Genomic DNA, 19084 nt, shown 5'->3' on the forward strand with positions numbered 1-19084 from the left:
GTTGCAATCTCTTAAAAATGTAATGAATGTGAAAGTCTTGTTGAACATCTTACTCCTTCTAAACCATCGCTTTTATATATTTTTAGCATAGAAAATATTCTTTTGCTAATGCTCTTGTACTCAAGTACCACTAGAGAATTCTTTTAACGTGGGTAATGTGCAGTGTGGTAAATGTGCACGTACAAAAAGACTTAAAAAAATCTTAATGCAATCATGTAAATAAATACCATATATAGAAAATCTGTTAGTCCACAGAAAATTTTAATCAGCTTACCTTTTTGGGATATTAAAACAAAACAAAAACTTACCCTGAATTAAAAAGTGGCAATCGATCATTTAACAAAGATAAGCTTTGAAGGATAGATGCAGTTTTGAAAAAGGATATAGGAAACCAGCGTTTATTTTGCATCTTCTTATGTTTGAGTTACACTCCCATAACTTTATCCCATTTTAATCTTCACAATAACTTGAAAGGTAGGTATGTTGTACCATTTTACACCAAAGAGGTTAAGTAACTTGGTCAAAATGATGCCATAAATGACAGAACCTAATCTGTCTGTAAGCTCTACTGAGCTGATTCTTAGAGGCAGGGATACAAAGGACTTTGAGGGACGGGATTAAAAAAACTTGGAGAAAGAGCAAGAAAGTATGATCTCTGAAGACAAGTGAGTAGATTGGGAGTAGATGAAGATAGTGTGAGAAAAGTAGTTTGGTGTATGGTGCAGGGAATTGAATACCAGCCTGTAGGAACTGGCAGTTGGGATTGTTATGTAGGTTTTGAGCCAGGCGAGTAACTGGATAAAAAAATAGTATTCTAGGGAAATTAATCTGGTAGCACTGTGCAGAAAAAAATCAAAGAAAGGCTAGAGGGAGTCAGTCCATGTAGGTTATTGCATGTGATGATATGACTTTGAATTAAGGGAGAGCCATGGGTATAAAAAGAAATTAAAATAGAAAGAGAAGGACCGTAAAGCAAAGGAGAGACAGTATCATATTTGGATGAATGAGGACAATGATATGTCACTGACAAACAGAAAGTGGAGCTTTCAAATAACTGATGAATATGTGAAAGAAAGAGAATTCCTTACAGTTTCTTAGCATAGAATTTAAATTCAGCAAATACATATGCATATTAGCATTTTTGATGTCACCTCTGATTAGGAAATAGAAAATTGTTTTAGTATCTTGACAGATGATTGCTTTTTCATCTAAATTTACAGTAATCTATATTTGTAGTAAAAGTGTAAATTGGAATTGATCATTAATGATCTGATTATATCATTCACTTATTTTCTTTCACCAATAATCTTGTTATTCTAATTGTAGAATTCATTGAATGAACTCATCATAATAAAAATGAATTCAATTTAGTACCCCTGTGAAAGCTTTGTAATCCCTAATGAGTTATGTTGGAACTGATTAAAATTATATAAGGTTAACTTATTGCAGACTATCAATAATGGAAAATGGATTATTTTCCAGGCCATTCATGTTGTTTTATTATTATATATCTTTTGCAACTTTATGCTTTTGAGGAAAAGATTATCCTAAAGAAATGTTTAGTAAGCCGCCATAGAGTACTTGATAGTATATGGGGTGTTGAAGAATTTAAAGAGATTAAATCCTACCCAAGGGTAGCTCCCCTGTAGATTATTGAATCTTGGAGGAGAGGCTTTGAGTAAGTAATTGATAAACCTATCTGGAGCTAAGCATGATTTTGTTGTATTTTAGTTTCAGTGAATGCTTATTTAGTACATACTGTGCACAAGTCATTTAAGGGGTGAATTAAGAGGCCTAGAGTGATTTCTGCTTACCTAGGGCTGTCTTTTTGGAAAAGATGAAGAAAAATTGAATTGTAAACTGTCGGAAAGGATTTGGGAGGAGCATGAGTGGATCCAAGGCCGTTAGTAGTGAAGGAATGAAGAACTGGGTAGGACTGAGAGAAGGGCTTGTCTGACTGGAAGAGAACAAAATATTTTAGAATTTTCAGCTTTTTCAAGAAAGTATAAATGCCTTCCAGCAAAGTATTAACTTCCTAAAGTGAACTCTGTGTGCCAATTTGTTTCCCTTATAATATTGGAAATAGCTAATTGTGCAGATATTCTCTTAAAAAGCTTACTTTTGGACTTTTTGGTGTGTTCAATGGATAATGAAAATAGTATTTAATTGGGATTTCTAATTATTTTATGAGATTTTGTTTTGTATTTACTGACATTTATAAGTGCTTTGAAAATGTGAGAACTCCTTTTTTGTCTCAGACTTTTTGTTATATTACAGTGCTTTACCAAATTAATATTTACTAGACTTCTTATGCTTTGGGTAGTATTTTGAAAATCTAGCAATATTCGTTTTCCCCCTGCTCAGTCATTGAGCATCATTTTGGTTTCCTTCACTAAACCATGCCTAAGAATAGTTCAATTTTCTATTTTTCTAAGCTAAGACTTACCTCTTCTTTATCCTTTGGGTATTTATTATGTATAATAGAGCCATTCATTTAGCTTTATTATACATAATAGAGTACTTCAGCAGTAGATATTATCAACTAATGATAGCTGAAAATTATTTAAGTTACAAGTTGTGTGAAATAAATATCCATTGAAGGAAGTTAATTTGTAGTTAAATTTACTTTCCTTGATTATAATTGTGGGAGAAGAAAGAGGCAGGAGAATACCTTGGAACCACTTGGAACAAATACCTTGGAACCACTAGAAGAACTGGAAGAAGTTTGTGAGGCTGTAGCTTGAAGAAAAATTAAAAGTATGGAGGTGAAGTTAGGTGGGGGATTTGAGAGGAGCTTTTTTGGTGGTTCATGCCAAGCAACCTGGTTGGATCAGATACCCAGTGGTCAGAAAGAGGTTTTAGTTTGAGACTGAGGAGTACTTGATTGATAGATTTTAATTCTTAGACTTGTCTTACAAGAAAATTTTTAAGGCATAAGGGTGCGCTATTGTTATGTAATTGGATTGAAAGGTAACCAACTTCAGTGTAGGTACAATGAAAGTAAAATGGCTAACGTTAAAATTCAATAGCCAGAATTTATTACTAGTAATTAAATTTTTTTTTCATTTTTTGGGATTAAAACTACAATTTCAAGTCTAATTACTGCCCTCAAGATTAACATAATGAGGGGTTCTACAAGAACAGTTAAAAGATATAGGCTTTGAGATGAGGACAGATTATAGTAGCTGCTTCTCAACTGCGTGACTTTTGACCTATTACTTAAATCATCTGACTTGTGAGAATATGAAAAATCTATACTAGTTTTGTTCATTTTTTAAAATTTCTTTTTATTTATTAATTTTTTTGTTGAGGAAGATTGGCCCTGAGCTAACATCTGTTGCCAATCGTCCTCTTTTTGTTTGAGGAAGATTGTCGCTGGGCTGATATGTGTGCCAATGTTCCGCTGTTTTGTATGTGAGACGCTGCCACAGCACGGCTTGATGAGCAGTTTGTAGGTCCATGCCCGGCATCGGAACCCATGAACCCTGGGCTGCCAAAGCGGAGTGCGTGAACTTAACCACTATGCCACCAGGCTGGCCCCTGTTTGTTTTTTTTAATTGTGGTAAAATTTACATAACAAAATCTGTTATTTTAAACATTTTTAAGGGTACAGTTTGGTGGCATTAAGTACATTAACAGTGTTTTGAACCCATCACTGCTGTTCTTTGCCAGAATTTTTTCATCTCAAAGTCTGTACTCATTAAATAATAACTCCTCATTCTCCCCTTCCTCCCAAGTTCTAGTAACTTCTCTTCTACTTTGTCTGTATGAATTTACCTTTTCTAAGTACTTCATATAAGTGGAATCATACAATATTTGTCCTTCCGTGGTATACCACTTGACTTTTAAAAAAAAATGAGCTGTACTAATTATAGTTGAACATAAGCTTTTTTTGAGAATGTTTTTATAATGCTTTATAGATATTCTGTATTTAAGTCTAAGGAAGAATGATGTGACCATAGTTTATTGCTTAGTGCATATTTGAGTTTTATATGGGAGTCTTATATGAATTATATACTTCTTTCATATTCTTTTTTTTTTTTAAAGATTTTATTTTTTTCTTTTTCCTCCCAAAGCCCCCCAGTACATAGTTGTATATTCTTCGTTGTGGGTCCTTCTAGTTGTGGCATGTGGGACGCTGCCTCAGCGTGGTTTGATGAGCAGTGCCATGTCCGCGCCCAGGATCAGAACCAACAAAACACTGGGCCGCCTGCAGCCGAGCGCGCGGACTTAACCACTCAGCCACGGGCCAGCCCCCTTCTTTCATACACTTAATATTGGCCACGCTAATTTGTCTTCATAATTTCCAGTGGCCATAAAACTTGAGAACATTTGTAGCTTTTAAGAAATCATGAATCTTTATTGCCTGGTAGCTCGTGAAATGATCTCTTAGAGGTTTCTAAAGTCCTAAGTCTAAGTTTCCAAGTGCAGTTTTTTTCCTTGAAAATTCTGGGGGTCACGAAATCTAGAATTTATCATTGAGTTCAGTCTTGAAAGAACTAGGTATAATTATGTACAACAAAACAGACTCTTTACTGTCCTTGTTTTTCAGTATTTAAGAACAGAGACAGCATAGAGTTGAGTTCCTCAGAAGATAATATAAAATGGAGACGATGGCAAGTCTATAATGGCTTAAAAAAGTTAAAGACAGATCTTGGATGGAAAAATGAAAATTGGACTTTAAGATGGGAATATCTCAGAAGATGTATCTGGATATCTAGGAAATGTCATTTTGTTTAAGATAGTCTAAGTGGTTCTGTCTAAAAATTCTTTTCTTTCATAGTATAAACCCCATGTAGTAGAGATCACTGGGCGAAATTTTTACTGCTCTTGTTTTTAAAAGTTATTTCTAAAAAATTCAAGTCAGAATGCTGCTCAACTCTGTCTCCTTGTTATCAGAGTATCTACTATGTATTTACCTCAATGCTGCCATCTGGTGATTATTATGGAGATCTCAACATGGTGGTTAAGGCAACCTAGGGCAACAGATGACACAGGGTACACTCTGATTGCTCCTGCCGCAAATCTGTCCCCTCTTTTGAGAAACTGAATGGAAGTAGATCGCTGTGGCAAAAATCTTACTAGTTATTGAGGCCATGAAATTACTTTGTGAGATTACTTTGTAAGCAGTAGAACGTTTATATATTATTAAGCTTATTATTGAGCTGCAGATAGCTTTATCAGGCTCAGACCAGCTCATTGTTCTAAGATACTACTTTTCTTATAACTTTTAGATCTACAAGGTAGTTTAATTAATGTATTGAAAACACTTATTGAATACGTACTATACCTTAGGCACTGTTCTCACTACTAGGAATAAGTCCTGAACAAAGAGAAATCAAAACCTTCATAGAGTTGACATTGAGTGGGGGACAAATAATAAGATACACATACATAATATATTAATTAGTGAAAAGGGTTAAGGGGAGAAGATAAAGCAAGGAAGGGGAATATGAGTTATTGTGGTTGCTGAGTTGTTTTGAAATGTTAGATGGAGTGGTCAAAGAAAGCCTTACTGAGAAGTTGACTTTTGAGTGGAGAGCTGAAGGATCTAGGGAAGAGCATTCCAGTAGAAGGAAAGCACGTGCAAAGGCCCTGTCAGTGGAATATCTGACCTATAGAGGAAAGGCAAGTAAGGAAGTTGGAGTAGAATGGAAGAGGGAGAGAGCAGGAGGAGATGTGGTCAGAGGTAATTGTGTGTGTATGTGAGGGGGTGCAGATCACATAGGGCATTGGCATTCATTTGGCATTTAATCTGAGATAGAAGCCATTGGACTGGTTGGAGGGTTTGGAGCAGTCCAGTGATGTACTCTGATTTACCCTTTAACAGGTTCACTCTGGCTGCTGTGTTTAATGGTGTGTAAAGTCATTTGCTACAGACTTGTTTCTTGTTTTATTAGCTGTAGGAACAGGTTTATTTTATATAGATATAAGAACAATGAACTAAAGCACTAAGCTTGGACAGGTCTGGGAACAGTGATTTTATGGTGTATTTGCCTTTCTTTACACAGATTTTTAAAAATTGTATTCATAGATTATCAGTTGTTCTTTTTTTATCTTTATGGTACAGGATAATTGAAGTCAGCTTGTAGAGTTTTACTTGGAAAATGTTGTGAATATCACTTCGCTGTCCTAGAACCACCCCGGTACATTTCAGATTCAAATCTTAAGGTGAACTCAATGTAGTTTTAGCCCTTTCTCACTGATTTTCAGGCTTATTAATATTTTTGGAATGAGAATGATCTGGAGTTATAATTTTTTATGCTCTTAACAATATAGTTAGGCATATTGTAAAACAAATCACAGTTACTGATTACCAGTGCTGTTTGTTCAACAAAGAAAACCTCATAGATTATGTTTTAATCTAGATGACTTATTTAAACTACTTTTTTGCTTATAGCTCATCAGCTAAAATGACTAATTTTCAAAGTACTATTACTCTTTCCCAAGTTGCACTTAAAAAATGTCTTGAAATTATCAGTTAGTTAAAATATCATGATCGTTGTCAGTAATAATATTTCTCCGTGGATTCAGTTTTGTTTTGGTAGCTGAAAAATTTATCATGTTTGTGCTTAGTCCTATGATGTCAGTGAATAAGCATCTTCAATGTGAAATGTTTAGGTTAAGGAAATTTGGGCTGCACTGCTGCGTGTTATTCCAAACTCTCTGTTTCTGTATAATTTGAGTCCGTTTGGACCAGTGTCTTTATTTGACTTACATTGCTTTTCAGCCTGTCTTATTTTCACACTGTGAACATCAGTACTGTTTAAACTTAAGTAAAGTTGTCATTACTGGGAATAATTAGTGAATTGTTTGGTGTAGTGAGTAGGCAAAGTCTAAGACTTTGGTCATTTGATAAGTACCAGAATAATTTAGTTAAACTGACTGTCTACACAGCTCCAGGTAACCAGGCAGCCAGTTTATCTAAAACACTACCCTCCCTCCCTGACTTTAATGAATAGATTTGAATGACCTCAGTTATTTTGTTTTGGGATAGACAAAATCTAGTAATATGAAGTATTGATCACATATAAAAATGTTAATAGCAGTACTATTAAAGGGAACATACAGGAACATAGAGGATTTCTTAGGTATGATTTTAAATAACATTTTCTCCCATTGTGAACTTTATTGTCTAGTTATAGGTGATAAAGATACATGTTTGAAGACACAGATTACTGCATAGTTTTAATTTTTTAAGACTGCATTTCCTATGCTGAAGAATAACAATAATTTATTTTTCAGACTTTGTCTTTTCTTCATCCTTGTGTGTTTGCTCCCTTAAGTGTGATCTAGTCTATCCTTCAGAAGTAGTAGATTAACCAGGTGCTTTGCTATACCTAATGTGTGTTAATTGTGGTAACTTAACATGAATTATTATACTGTTCCTGCTGTGCCCTATAGCTTCTTATTATAGTGTAGGCTTCTCCAACATCTCCGTGATTGCAGGTTGCGCAGGATTCTTTATCTGAACCCAAGTTTGTCCTTTTTTTAACCAGACCGCTGAAGTAATGTAGTCTGTATGTGAAAGTGATACCACCAGTCTACCACTAGTAGGCCATTACATTGAATTGTGTCCGTATCCTCCTAGTGGAACAATTTTTCCGTACTCTTCCCCCTATTTTAAAAAGAAGATGGGATGGGAAGAGGCCCGAGAAGAGTTGACATATTCCTTGATCTTTACTATCTCTTAGGTGATTGTTGTTCCTTTATTGAACGAATTCTTCTGACATGAAGTTCTTTCCATCTACTAATACCATGAGCTCTGCTTTTTTCTGGAGGGGAGCTATTATTTACCAATACTCTTTTCTCTAAAACTTTAGAAAAGCATTTACAAAACTTTCCTATTTTGAGCACAGTTATCATTTTTGCTGAATTGAACACATTTATATGGGCCTTCTAAAATCATGCTTTCCCAACTTCTTGACTTCCTAACTTTATTGTCTTCGATTTGATTTTCTTCTGCACTCAACTAGAATGTAAACTCCATAAAAGTGGGGGCTTTGTCTGCATTTTTCACCAGTGCACCCTCAATTGTCTAGAATAGTGCATACTAAATATTAAAGAATTCATGCACATTTGCTATTTGGGATTTCCTTTATTAGCTAGAGCTTTATTCTTACGAAATAACAAACTCTAAAGTTCCGCTGATCACAGTCTTCAATTCTTCTACTTTTCCAGTCCTTTTACTGGACCTTTATTTCCATTCTTCAGGATTCCAGTGGTACCTTAACTCCTTATACTTTCAATTTGTCAGCCCCCTGCTCTTTATGATGTCCAGCCTCAACTTTGCGGCCCACTATTGTAGAAATATTTGTATTTGCATTTTAGTGGGCTTCGCCTTTTGGGTTATCTTGTCAATCTACAGCTTTCTGATTTTGTCAGCCCAAGACTTCAGAGTTGTCAGGGAAAGTTGTATAACCATTTTGATTAGAAAAAACTACAAATTGATTCTTTCTCAACTTAGCTTCGTGGTTAGGAGTGATTGACAGTTTTGTTTTACATCACTAATTGATTCCCTGTCACCTTCTACACAGAGACTTCCAGGTGTCTTCTGATCTTTGTAAATGTGCAAACCCATACCTATCTACTTCTCTTTAAGCAAGTGACGTTAACTTGTATTTTAGTAAAAAGAAAGAGACCATTCTGCAGGGACTCCATCAACTTTTCTCTTGTACTTTGAATTTATTCTCTATGTTCATACATACTTTTCTGATTCTGTCTTGCCTGAGGAATGTGTATCTACTTTCCATTTTGAGAGGAGGGTATTTTCACTATCTCAGTTCTTGGACGCAGCCAGTCTCACCTCTCAGTTTTCTCAGTCATCTGTTGCTTTTCTCATGCTCTATCTGGCCAATCCCTGCCCCACTTTTAGCAGGTGATTATATTTCCTATTTTCCAGAAATAATGAGGCTATCAGAAATGAGCACCCTCAACTTTTCCCCATTCCCACCATCCTACCTGCAAACAATATGCATTACACCATCCTCTACTACTAAGAACAGTCCCTTTACCCATGCTTTAAAATCCATCCTCTTTTCTAAACCAGTGTTATCAAATGGAATTTTCTGTAATGATGGGATTGTTCTATATTTGTGCCACCCAGTACCGTAACCATTCGTCACGTGTGACTATTGAGTGCTTGAAATGTAGCTAGTGTGGCTAAGGAGTTAAGTTTATTTAATTTAATTTTAAATTTAAATAGCCATGTTTTGTGGTGCCTACCATAATGAACAGTGCAATTCTAAACTTTACTATCTAATATGTTCCTGTTATTTGTTCTTGAATCTCTTTGACCATGCATGTCTTGTCTTCCACAATTAAATAGATTTAGTCTTTTTCATCTTGACTACCTAGAACGCATTATAACCCTTTGGCATTTCTTTGTAGCTGTCTCCTGTCTGCTCTGTCCCTTCATGGCAGTTTGTTGGTTCCTATGACTTGAGTTCTTAGCCTGTCACTGAAAAGTGCTCTCTCTCAGTGAGGTCTCCAACTGTTTTTCAGTTGTAGAATCCAGTAGCTACTTTATCTTCCCAACATTGATGGTTGATTGCTCTCTGCTTCTTGAAATTCTTGTGTCATTACTTCTCTTGGTTCTATTTTTTCGCGTATGGGTCCCTTCCGATCTCCTTTTTTTCCTCTGATGGTTCTAAATGTTGATATTCTTCTATATCAGACTTCATCTAACTTCTCCCCTTCCCTTCATTACTCTCTACCCTTTCTACCTACTCCGCTCCACTCCACCTTCTCATTGGGTGCTGTCACTTATCATCTGTATGTTGATGTCTTTTAGATCTGTCTCCAGCCTGTTCTCTCTTCTAAGTTCCAAACTCCGATGTCCAAATCACCATTGCTATTTCTTTCAGAATATTCCAAAGGCATCACAGTCCTACTCCATAGATGTTCATTAATTTAAATTTAACTTTCTAATTAAAATATACATACAGAAAGGTGCACAGATTGTAAGTGTATACCTTAATTATTACTTTATTAACATCCATGAAACCACCATTCAGGTCAAGAAAAAGAACATTACCAATATCTCAGAAGTCCCTTTCCAACTCACCACCTCTTCCTTTCTCCCTAAAGGTAACCACTACCCTGGCTTGATAACAGTGTAGAACTGTTTTTGAACTTGATATAAGTAAAATGATAACAGTATGTATTCTTTTATGTCTGTTCTTTCGTTCAGTGTTTGTGATATTCATCCATGTTGTTGACTGTCATTTGTTTTTTTATTACTGTTTATTATGAATAATGCTGCTCTGATAATTTTTATGTATGTTTTATTGTATTTGTGTGTATGTACTCCATTTGGGTATATAGCTTACAGTGGGAGTGCTGGATCATATGGTATGCCTATGTTTAATTTTAGTAGATAATGTGAAATAGTTTTCAGAGTGGTTTTGTTGATTTGTATTTCTGTCAGCAGTTTCTGTTGTTCCTCTTTCTTATCAACGCTCACTATTGCCAATCTTCATAATTTTACCCATTCTTGAAGATCTGCTTCCTTGATGGCTACTCAGGTTCAGCATCTTTTCTTATGTTTGTTGGCTGTTTACATATTATTCATGTATTTTCTGTTGTGAGGTACCTCTTGAAATCTTTTGCCTAGTTTTCTATTGAGTTTTCTGTCTCTTTCTTACTGACATGTAAGAGTTCTTTATATATTCTGGATATGAGCCATTTGTCAGTTAAATATGTTGTTAGGATCTGCCATTCTGTGGCTTGCCTTTTCACTTTAATGGTGTCTTTCTAGACATCATCTTTCTTACTGTGCTCCCCACCCCAAATTGATTAACCGTAAGATCCCTCCAGTTTTGTCTTTTAAATATCTTTTCTCTCTCTTCTCCATTTCTGTTGTCAGTTCCTTAATTCAGGGCTTCATTACTCATGGCCTGGGTTGTAATCGTATCCCTTCCAGTCCATTTTCAACTGCTTATAGAGTGACTTTTCTAAAATTTAAGTCTTGGTTGTATCATTCCTCTTCTTAAAATCTTCTACTGGTTCTTAGAGTCTGCAACATAAAGCTCAGACCTCGTGACTTGCTTCCGCCTTCTTTCTCGGTCTTCTTTAGAGTTTACTTCAAGTTCCTACTCTTGAATGAAGTCTTTCCTGACTTTACTCCCTGGTTCTTTTCCGTATTCCTTTTTAAAGAAAGGATGTGGTCATCTTTACCACAGCCACAGTTATTAAGACAACTTCCAGCCGTTCATCTCTCATTTAATCCTTGACTGTGCAGTACTGTTACTTTGCTTGTGTTGGAGATTTCCATATTGATATATCATCCAACTGTCTCACTACCGTGTTTCCTTTGCAGGCTTTTTCCTCTGCCAGTCGCATTGGTGTTCTGACCTTAACTCCTTCTTTCTACGTGTTCTCCACGTGAGAACTCATCAGCTCTCATGACCTTAATGCCATTTTGTATGTCTAGGAATCCTAGGTTTTTACTTCCAGACCTTTCTCTTGACTCTAGATCCCTATATCATAATGTCCATGGACATTGCTACATGGATGTTCCATGGGCATTTTAAGCTCAGTAAGTCCCAGACTAAGCTCATCCTCCCTCCCCCGCCCCACCAAAACCTGTTTCTTTATTTTCTTTGAATGCCCCCATCAGGTGGGCCTGCCTGTCAAATACCTCCAGAAGAACTTAAGTCTGTGAAGCCTTTCCTGTCATCCCTTTCCCCTACTTGATCACTTCCTCCTTTGCCTGCCTTTGTAATACTTCTATCATGGTACATACGAACATTTTATCTATTCTCCCCAGTAGACTAAAAGCATCTTGAGGGCTTTATATTGCTATACTGCACAATGCCTAGCGTAAATAGGTGAGAGTTGACCGAGAGTACCTCCCACTAAACACGTCAAAATCAAACTTGTCATCTCTTTGCTTTCCTCTTCATTTTCTTCTTTAAAATGACTTACCTTTCACAGTTGATGTTGCCATTTTCAGTTGAGTTAGTTGTGTAACTCATTTCCTTTTCTATCACTTCCACAACTAGTTGTTTTCTAAGTCCATAGCTATTCTTTCTATTCCATTTCCTTAGTTTTGGTTCAGGTTCTTATCTTGTCTTCAGACTATTGGAATCACTGTTTAAATGTTCTACCTATCTTCAGGTTTTCCACTGTTTGTCTTTGACTTTGCTACTGGAATTATTTTTCTCATATACAAGTGATCATCTCTTGGTTGAGTAACCTTCTGTTATTGTTCTTTTTCTGCAGGATAAAGTCCAACTTCTTTACAAGACATTTGGTGGCAACCTTCACAAACTGATCTAGCTTCTCCCCCTCTCCCTATTCCCCACCCCACTCCTTATCACAGAAACTATATCCTTTAAGCACTGGCCTTAGCAGACTGCACACTTAAGTTCATCTTGTTTATAATACCCGTATTGTGTTTATCTTCCTCCTTTGTGGGGGGGCGGGAGAGGTGGCTAATGCTGTAGGTTTAAGCCTGCTTTTATCAATTATTATCTGTTGTCCCTGGACAAACTTCTTAAGATCCCATAACATAATACTGGCAGTTAATACATGTTGTCTTCCTTTTTCAACCTCTCTCCTCCAAACCACAATTGGAATTTTATCTTTCCCGCTTATACAGAGCACTTACTGTTTCTCTCTTATAGCACTTAATGTCTTTGGCTTTACATAATGCTTATTTGTATACATCTTATCACTTTTCTCCTATATCACATGCTTTTTAAGGGCTGATACTGTGATTTCTTGCACTTAATTTAATTGAATTTTTCAGTCTTAGGTGAAGGATTTGCTGTGTTTAAGCCATACTGTGTCATTTAGTTTTTAAGAGAGCAGCATGATTGGGATATGACTTTTTGGACCAAAGTTGTCACTGCAAGGACCAGTTGTAAAGGTCCAGCCAAAGCAGACTTTCTAAAACCTCAGCTACTTGGTTGGAAATTAAGGAGAATGATAGACTTGTCCTAAAGTTACATGTCACTCTTACAGGAATTTAAAACTGTAATTTTAGTGACTCTGTATTAATACTAAAAAAAGTAATAGTACCTGACTTATTGTGTTTTTCTTTACAGCCGGTTGCTGAACCAATCCCCATCTGTAGTTTCTGTCTTGGTACAAAAGAACAAAACCGAGAAAAGAAGCCAGAGGAACTCATCTCTTGTGCCGACTGTGGCAACAGTGGTACGTGATCCCTGTATTCTTTCTAAAACGTGCTGTCAGGCATGACGGAAGTATGTGTAACTGAATTTATATCTCTCATCCTTTTGAAAGTAATATTTTAATTTGGTTCTAATTTTAGGTAACTGAGATGAGCTTCTAGGTGAGGGAGGATTTAAATGTATAGTTGAAATGTTTTATTCAGTTAATTTTAATCAACTCATAGGGTTTTCTTTCCTCAATTTTTAATTTTGTTTTTATTTTTTTCCTCTGAGGTCTTTAATGGGCTTTTAACAAAGGGTTTTAAAGAAAAATTTATTGAGGTCGTAGTACTTTATAACATTGTGAAATTTCAGCTGTACATTATTATTTGTCAGTCATCATATAAATGTACTTGCCCCTTTACTCTTTATCCCCACCACTGAACCCCTTCCCCTCTGGTAACCACTAATCTGTTCTCTTTGTCCATGTATTAGTTTATATTCCACGTATGAATGAAATCATACAGTGTGTGTCTTTCTCTGTCTGACCTGTTTCACTTAACATAATAACCTCAAGAGCCATCCATGTTGTTGCGAATGAGACAATTTTGTCTTTTTTTATTGCTCAGTAGTATTCCATTGTATATATGTACACCACATCTTTATCCATTCATCAGTTGATGGGCGCTTGGATTGCTTCCGCCATCTTGGCTATTTTGAATAATGCTGCAGTCAACATAGGGGTGCATAAGTCTCTTTGAATTGCTCAAGTTTTTTGAATAAATACCTAGTAGTGGGATAGCTGGGTATATGGTATTTCTATTTTTAATTTTTTGAGAAATCTCCATACTGTTTCCCATAGTGCACCAGTTTGCATTCACATCAGTGGTCTATGAAGGTTCCCTTTTCTCCACATCCTCTCCAACATTTGTTATTTTTTGTCTTGGTGACTATAGCCATTCTAATGGGTGTCAGGTAATATCTTAGTGTAGTTTTGGTTTGCATTTCCCTGATGATTAGTGATGTTGAACATCTTTTCATGTGCCTTTTGGCCATCTGTATATCTTCTTTAGAAAAATGTCTGCTCATATCCTCTGCCCATTTTTTGATTGGGTTGTTTGTGTTTTTGTTGTTCAGTTGTGTGAGTTCTTTATATTATGGAGATTAACCCCTTGTTGGATATGATTTGCAAATATTTTACCCCAGTTGGTGGGTTGTCTTTTTGTTTTGTTCCTAGTTTCCTTTGCCTTGCTGAAACTCTTTAGTCTGATGAAGTCCCACTTGTTTATTTTTTTGTTTCCCTTGTCTGAGTAGACATGGTATTCGAAAAGATCCTTCTAGGACCTATGTCAAAGAGTGGACTATGTGTATTTTCTTTTGGGAGGGGTTTTATGGTTTCAGGTCTTACCTTCAAGTCTTTGATCCATTTTGAGTTAATTTTTGTGTATGGTGAAAGATAATGGTCTACTTTCATTCTTTTGCAAGTGGTTGTCCAGTTTTGCCAGCACCATTTACTGAAGAGACTTTCCTTTCTTCATTGTGTGTTCTTAGCTCCTTTATTGAAGATTAGCTGTCCGTTTATGTGTGGTTTTATTTCTGGGCTTTCAATTCTCTTCCATTGATATGTGTGCCTGTTTTTGTGCAGTACCATCCTGTTTTAATTACTGCAGCTTTGTAATCTATTTTGAAGTCAGGGATTGTGACGGGTCCAGCTTTGTTCTTTTTTCTCAGGATAGCTATTGAGGGTGTTTTGTCTCTCCCTATGAATTTTAGGATTCTTTGTTCTAATGCCGTGAAGAATGTCATTGGGATATTGGGATTCTGATTGGGATTGCATTGAATCTGTAGATTGCTTTAGGTAGTATGGACATTTTAATTGTATTTATTCTTCCAATCCATGTGTATGGAATAGCTTTCCATTTCTTTAGGTCATCATCAATTTCTTTCAGTAATGTCTTGTAGTTTTCATTGTATATGTCTTTCACCTCCTTGGTTAAATTTATTCCTAGATATTTTATTCTTTTTGTTGCAATTGTAAATGTGATTATATCATTGAGTTCTTTTTCTGTTAGTTTGTTATTAGAGTATAGAAATGGAACTGATTTTTGTCAGTTGATTTTACATCCCTCAACTTTGCTGTAGTTGTTGATTATTTCTAATAGTTTTCTGATGGATTCTTTAGGGTTTTCTATATATAAAATCATGTCGTCTACAAATGGCAAGAGTTTCATTTCTTCATTCCCTATTTGGATTCCTTTTATTTCTTTTTCTTGCCTAATTTCTCTGGCCAAAACCTCCAGTACTATGTTGAATCAGAGTGGTGAGAGTGGGCATCCTTGTCTTGGTCCTATTCTCAGAGGGAAGGCTTTCAGTTTTTCCTTGTTGAGTATAATGTTGGCTGTGGGTGTGTCATATATGGCCTTTATTATGTTGAGGTACTTTCCTTCTATACTCATTCTATTGAGAGTTTTTATCAAAGGTGGATGTTGGATCTTGTCAAACACTTTCTCTGCATCTATTGAGATGATCATGTGGTTCTTATTCCTCATTTTGTTAATGTGGTGTATCACATTGATCTGTGGATGTTGAACCATCCCTGTGTCCCTGGTATAAATCTCACTTGATCATGGTGTATTATCCTTTTAATATATTGCTGTATTTGGTTTGCCAATATTTTGTTGAGGATTTTTGCATCTATGTTCATCAGTGATATTGGCTTGTCACTTTCCTTCTTTGTGTTGTCCTTGTCTGGCTTTGGGATCAGGGTGATTTTGCCCTTGTAAAATATGTTAGGAAGTGTTCTGTCTTCTTCATCTTTTTGGAATAGTTTGAGAAGGATAAGTATTAAATCTTTGAATGTTTGGTAGAATTCTCCAGAGAAGCCATCTGGTCCTGAACTTTTATTTTTGGGCAGGTTTTTGATTACTGTTTCAATCTTTTTATTTGTGATTGGTCTATTTAGATTGGCTCTTTCTTCTTGATTTAGTTTTTGGGGGTTGTATGAGTCTAAGAATTTATCCATTTCTTCTAGATTGTCTGGTTTGTTGGCATATAGTGTTTCATAGTATTCTCTTATAATCCTCTGTATTTCTGTGGTGTCTGTTGTAATTTCTCCTCTTTCATTTCTATTTTTATTTATTTGAGCCTTCTCTCTTTTTTTCTTGGTAAGTCTGGCTAAGGTAAGGGTTTGTCAGTTTAGTTTATCTGCTCAAAGAAACAGCTCTTTGTTTCATTGATCCTTTTCTACTGTTTTTTGTTTGTTTGTTTCAATTTCATTTTTTTCTGCTCTAACTTTTATTATTTCCCTCCTTCTGCTGGCTTAGGGTTTTGTTTGTTCTTCTTTTTCTAATTCTGTTAGGTGTAGTTTACGATTGCTTGTTTGAGATTTTTCCTGTTTGTTAAGGTGGGCCTGTATTGCTATGATTTTCCCTCTTTGGACTGCTTTTGCTGCATCGCATATGAGTTGGTATGGTGTATTTTCATTTTCCTTTATCTCCAGGTATTTTTTGATTTCTCCTTTAATTTCTCCAGTGATCCATTGGTTGTTCAGTAGCCTGTTGTTTAGTTTCCACATCTTTGTCCCTTTCCCTGCTTTTTTCTTGTAGTTGATTTCTAGTTCCATAATGTTATGGTCAGAAAAGATGCTTGATGTGATTTCAGTCTTCTTCAATTTATTGAGGCTGGCCTTGTTTCCCAACATATGATCTATCCTTGAGAATGTTCCATGTGCACTTGAGAAGAATGTGCACTCTGCTCTTTTTGTGTGGAGTGTTCTGTGTATGCCTATTAAGTCTACCTGATCTAGTTTTTGTTTAATTCCACTATTTCCTTGTTGACTTTCCGTCTGGATGATTTATCCATTGATGTAAGCGGGGTGTTAAGGTCCCCTACTATTATTGTGTTGTTGTTAATACCTCCTTTTAGGTTTGTTAATAGTTGCTTTATGTACTTTTGTGCTTCTGTGTTTAGTGCATATATATTTGTAAGTGTTATGTCTTCTAGGTGGAATGTCCCTTTTATCATTATACACTGCACCTCTTTCTTTCTCATTGCCTTTTTATGTTGAAGTCAACTTTGTCTGATAGAAGTATGGCAACACCTGCTTTCTTTTGTTTGCCATTAACTTGGAGTATCATCTTCCATCCCTTCACTCTGAGCTTATGTTTGTCTTTAGAGCTGAGATATGTTTCGTAGAGGCAGTATACTGTTGGGTCTTGTTTTTCAATCCATTGAGCCACTCTGTGACTTTTGATTGAAGAATTCAATCCATTTACATTTAGAGTGACTATTGATATATGAAGGCTTAATGCTACCATTTTATCACTTGTTTTCTGGTTGTTCTGTATTTCCCTTGTTTCTCATCCCATGTTTTTCATAGTGCCGGTTCAGTCTGGTGGTTTGGTAGTTCTCTAGGATGGTTTTCTCAGTTTTCTCTTTATCATTTGTGTCTCTGTTCTGATTATTTGTTTAGTGGTTACCGTGAGATTTGTATAAAAAGTCTCATGGAAGAGATAGTCCATTTTCTCATAGCTTATTATTTTTTTAGTCTAAGCAAGTTCCATCCCTCTCCTCTTCCCCTTCCAAGTTATTGTTGTCGCAACTTATTCCATTTTGTGTTGTGAGTTTGTGGTTAAAATGAAGTGATTATATTTAGTCTTGATGTTTTCCTTCCTTTTATCTTTAATGTTATAATTAAGTGTTTGCTAACCTGTTCTATAGAGCGTTGCAACTTCTGATTTTGTCTGTTTATCTCCTTGCTCAAGGCTTTGTAAACCCTTTCTGTTTTTTTCAGGTATGAGGGCCTTCTTGATCATTTATTGTAAGTGGGGTCCGGGGGGGTGTCTTGTGGCAATGAACTCTCTCAGCTTTTGTTTATCTGGGAAGTTTTTATTTCTCCATCATATCTGAAGGATATTTTCACTGGATAGAGTTTTCTTGGCTGAAAGTTTTTGTCTTTCAGAATTTTGAATATATCATTCCACTCTCTCCTAGCCTGTAAGGATTCTGCTGAGAAATCCGCTAAAAGCCTGATAGGGGTTCCTTTGTAGGTTGCTTTCTTCTGCCTTGCTGCCCTTAATGATTTTTGTCATTGACTTTTGCCAGTTTTACTACTATATACCTTGGAGAAGGTCTTTTTACACTAACGTAATTAGGAATTCTATTATCTTGGTTTATGTGTACTTCCAGGCCCTTCCGCAGGTTTGGGAAGTTCTCAGCTATTATTTCTTTGAACAAGCTTTCTGTTCCTTTCTCCCTTACATCTCTGTCTGGGATACCTATAATCCTTATGTTGCATTTCCTAATTGAGTTGGATATTTTTCAGAGAATTTCTTCATTTCTTTTTAGCCTTAGTTCTCTATCCTCCTCCATCAGAAGCATTTCTGTATTTCTGTTCTCCAACTCACTTCTTCTTGAACAGAGGCCATACTCCACAAAAGAGATTGAAACTATAAAGAAAACCAAAGAGAAATGTTGGAGATGAAAAACACAATGAATGAGATAAAGGAAAATCTGGAGTCCTTGAATAACAGAGCTGATATTAATTTGTCTCCTCATATTATTTGATGGGGTGGACTTGTGCATTTGCATATTGGTAGTATCTGATCTCAGATTCCACCCACCTCCACTGGGTGATGGAAGGCAGGAGCTGTATATTCTGAGCCTCCCACAATCTCTGGCATCTGTGCTTGTCTTTTGGAATCTATGCTGACAGGGTCCGTCTTCAGTTGCTTGCTGGCAGCTGCTGCTTTAGTAATGTATGAGCAGGTGCTCTGGTGGGGGTCCCTTGCTTTGGCCAACTAGCTGAGCTGGTGCGGGGAGCGGGGCACTTTCCTTCGTGTGTGTGATCCTAGGGGTGTTCTCACTCTGCCCTTGCTATTTGCCCTCCTGGGGTGCTGGCTTGGTGAAGACACCCCTGCAATGGCTTAACCTCCTCTGTGTGGAGATTTCCCATGGCTGGGAGGCAA

General features: G+C 36.3%; 1 protein-coding gene across 2 annotated transcripts in view; it reads left to right on the forward strand.

The window, feature by feature from the left end:
• Positions 1 to 19084, forward strand: part of KAT6A (lysine acetyltransferase 6A) — a 116827-nt gene that overhangs the window by 41937 nt on the left and 55806 nt on the right. For both annotated transcript variants that reach the window (XM_046648367.1, XM_046648368.1), the window contains exon 3: positions 13053 to 13161. In XM_046648367.1, the coding sequence (XP_046504323.1) occupies positions 13053 to 13161 (109 nt within the window). The remainder of the gene's footprint in view (positions 1 to 13052; positions 13162 to 19084) is intronic.

Source organism: Equus quagga, chromosome 22 (genome assembly GCF_021613505.1).
Source record: "Equus quagga isolate Etosha38 chromosome 22, UCLA_HA_Equagga_1.0, whole genome shotgun sequence".
Classification (NCBI taxonomy): domain Eukaryota; kingdom Metazoa; phylum Chordata; class Mammalia; order Perissodactyla; family Equidae; genus Equus; species Equus quagga.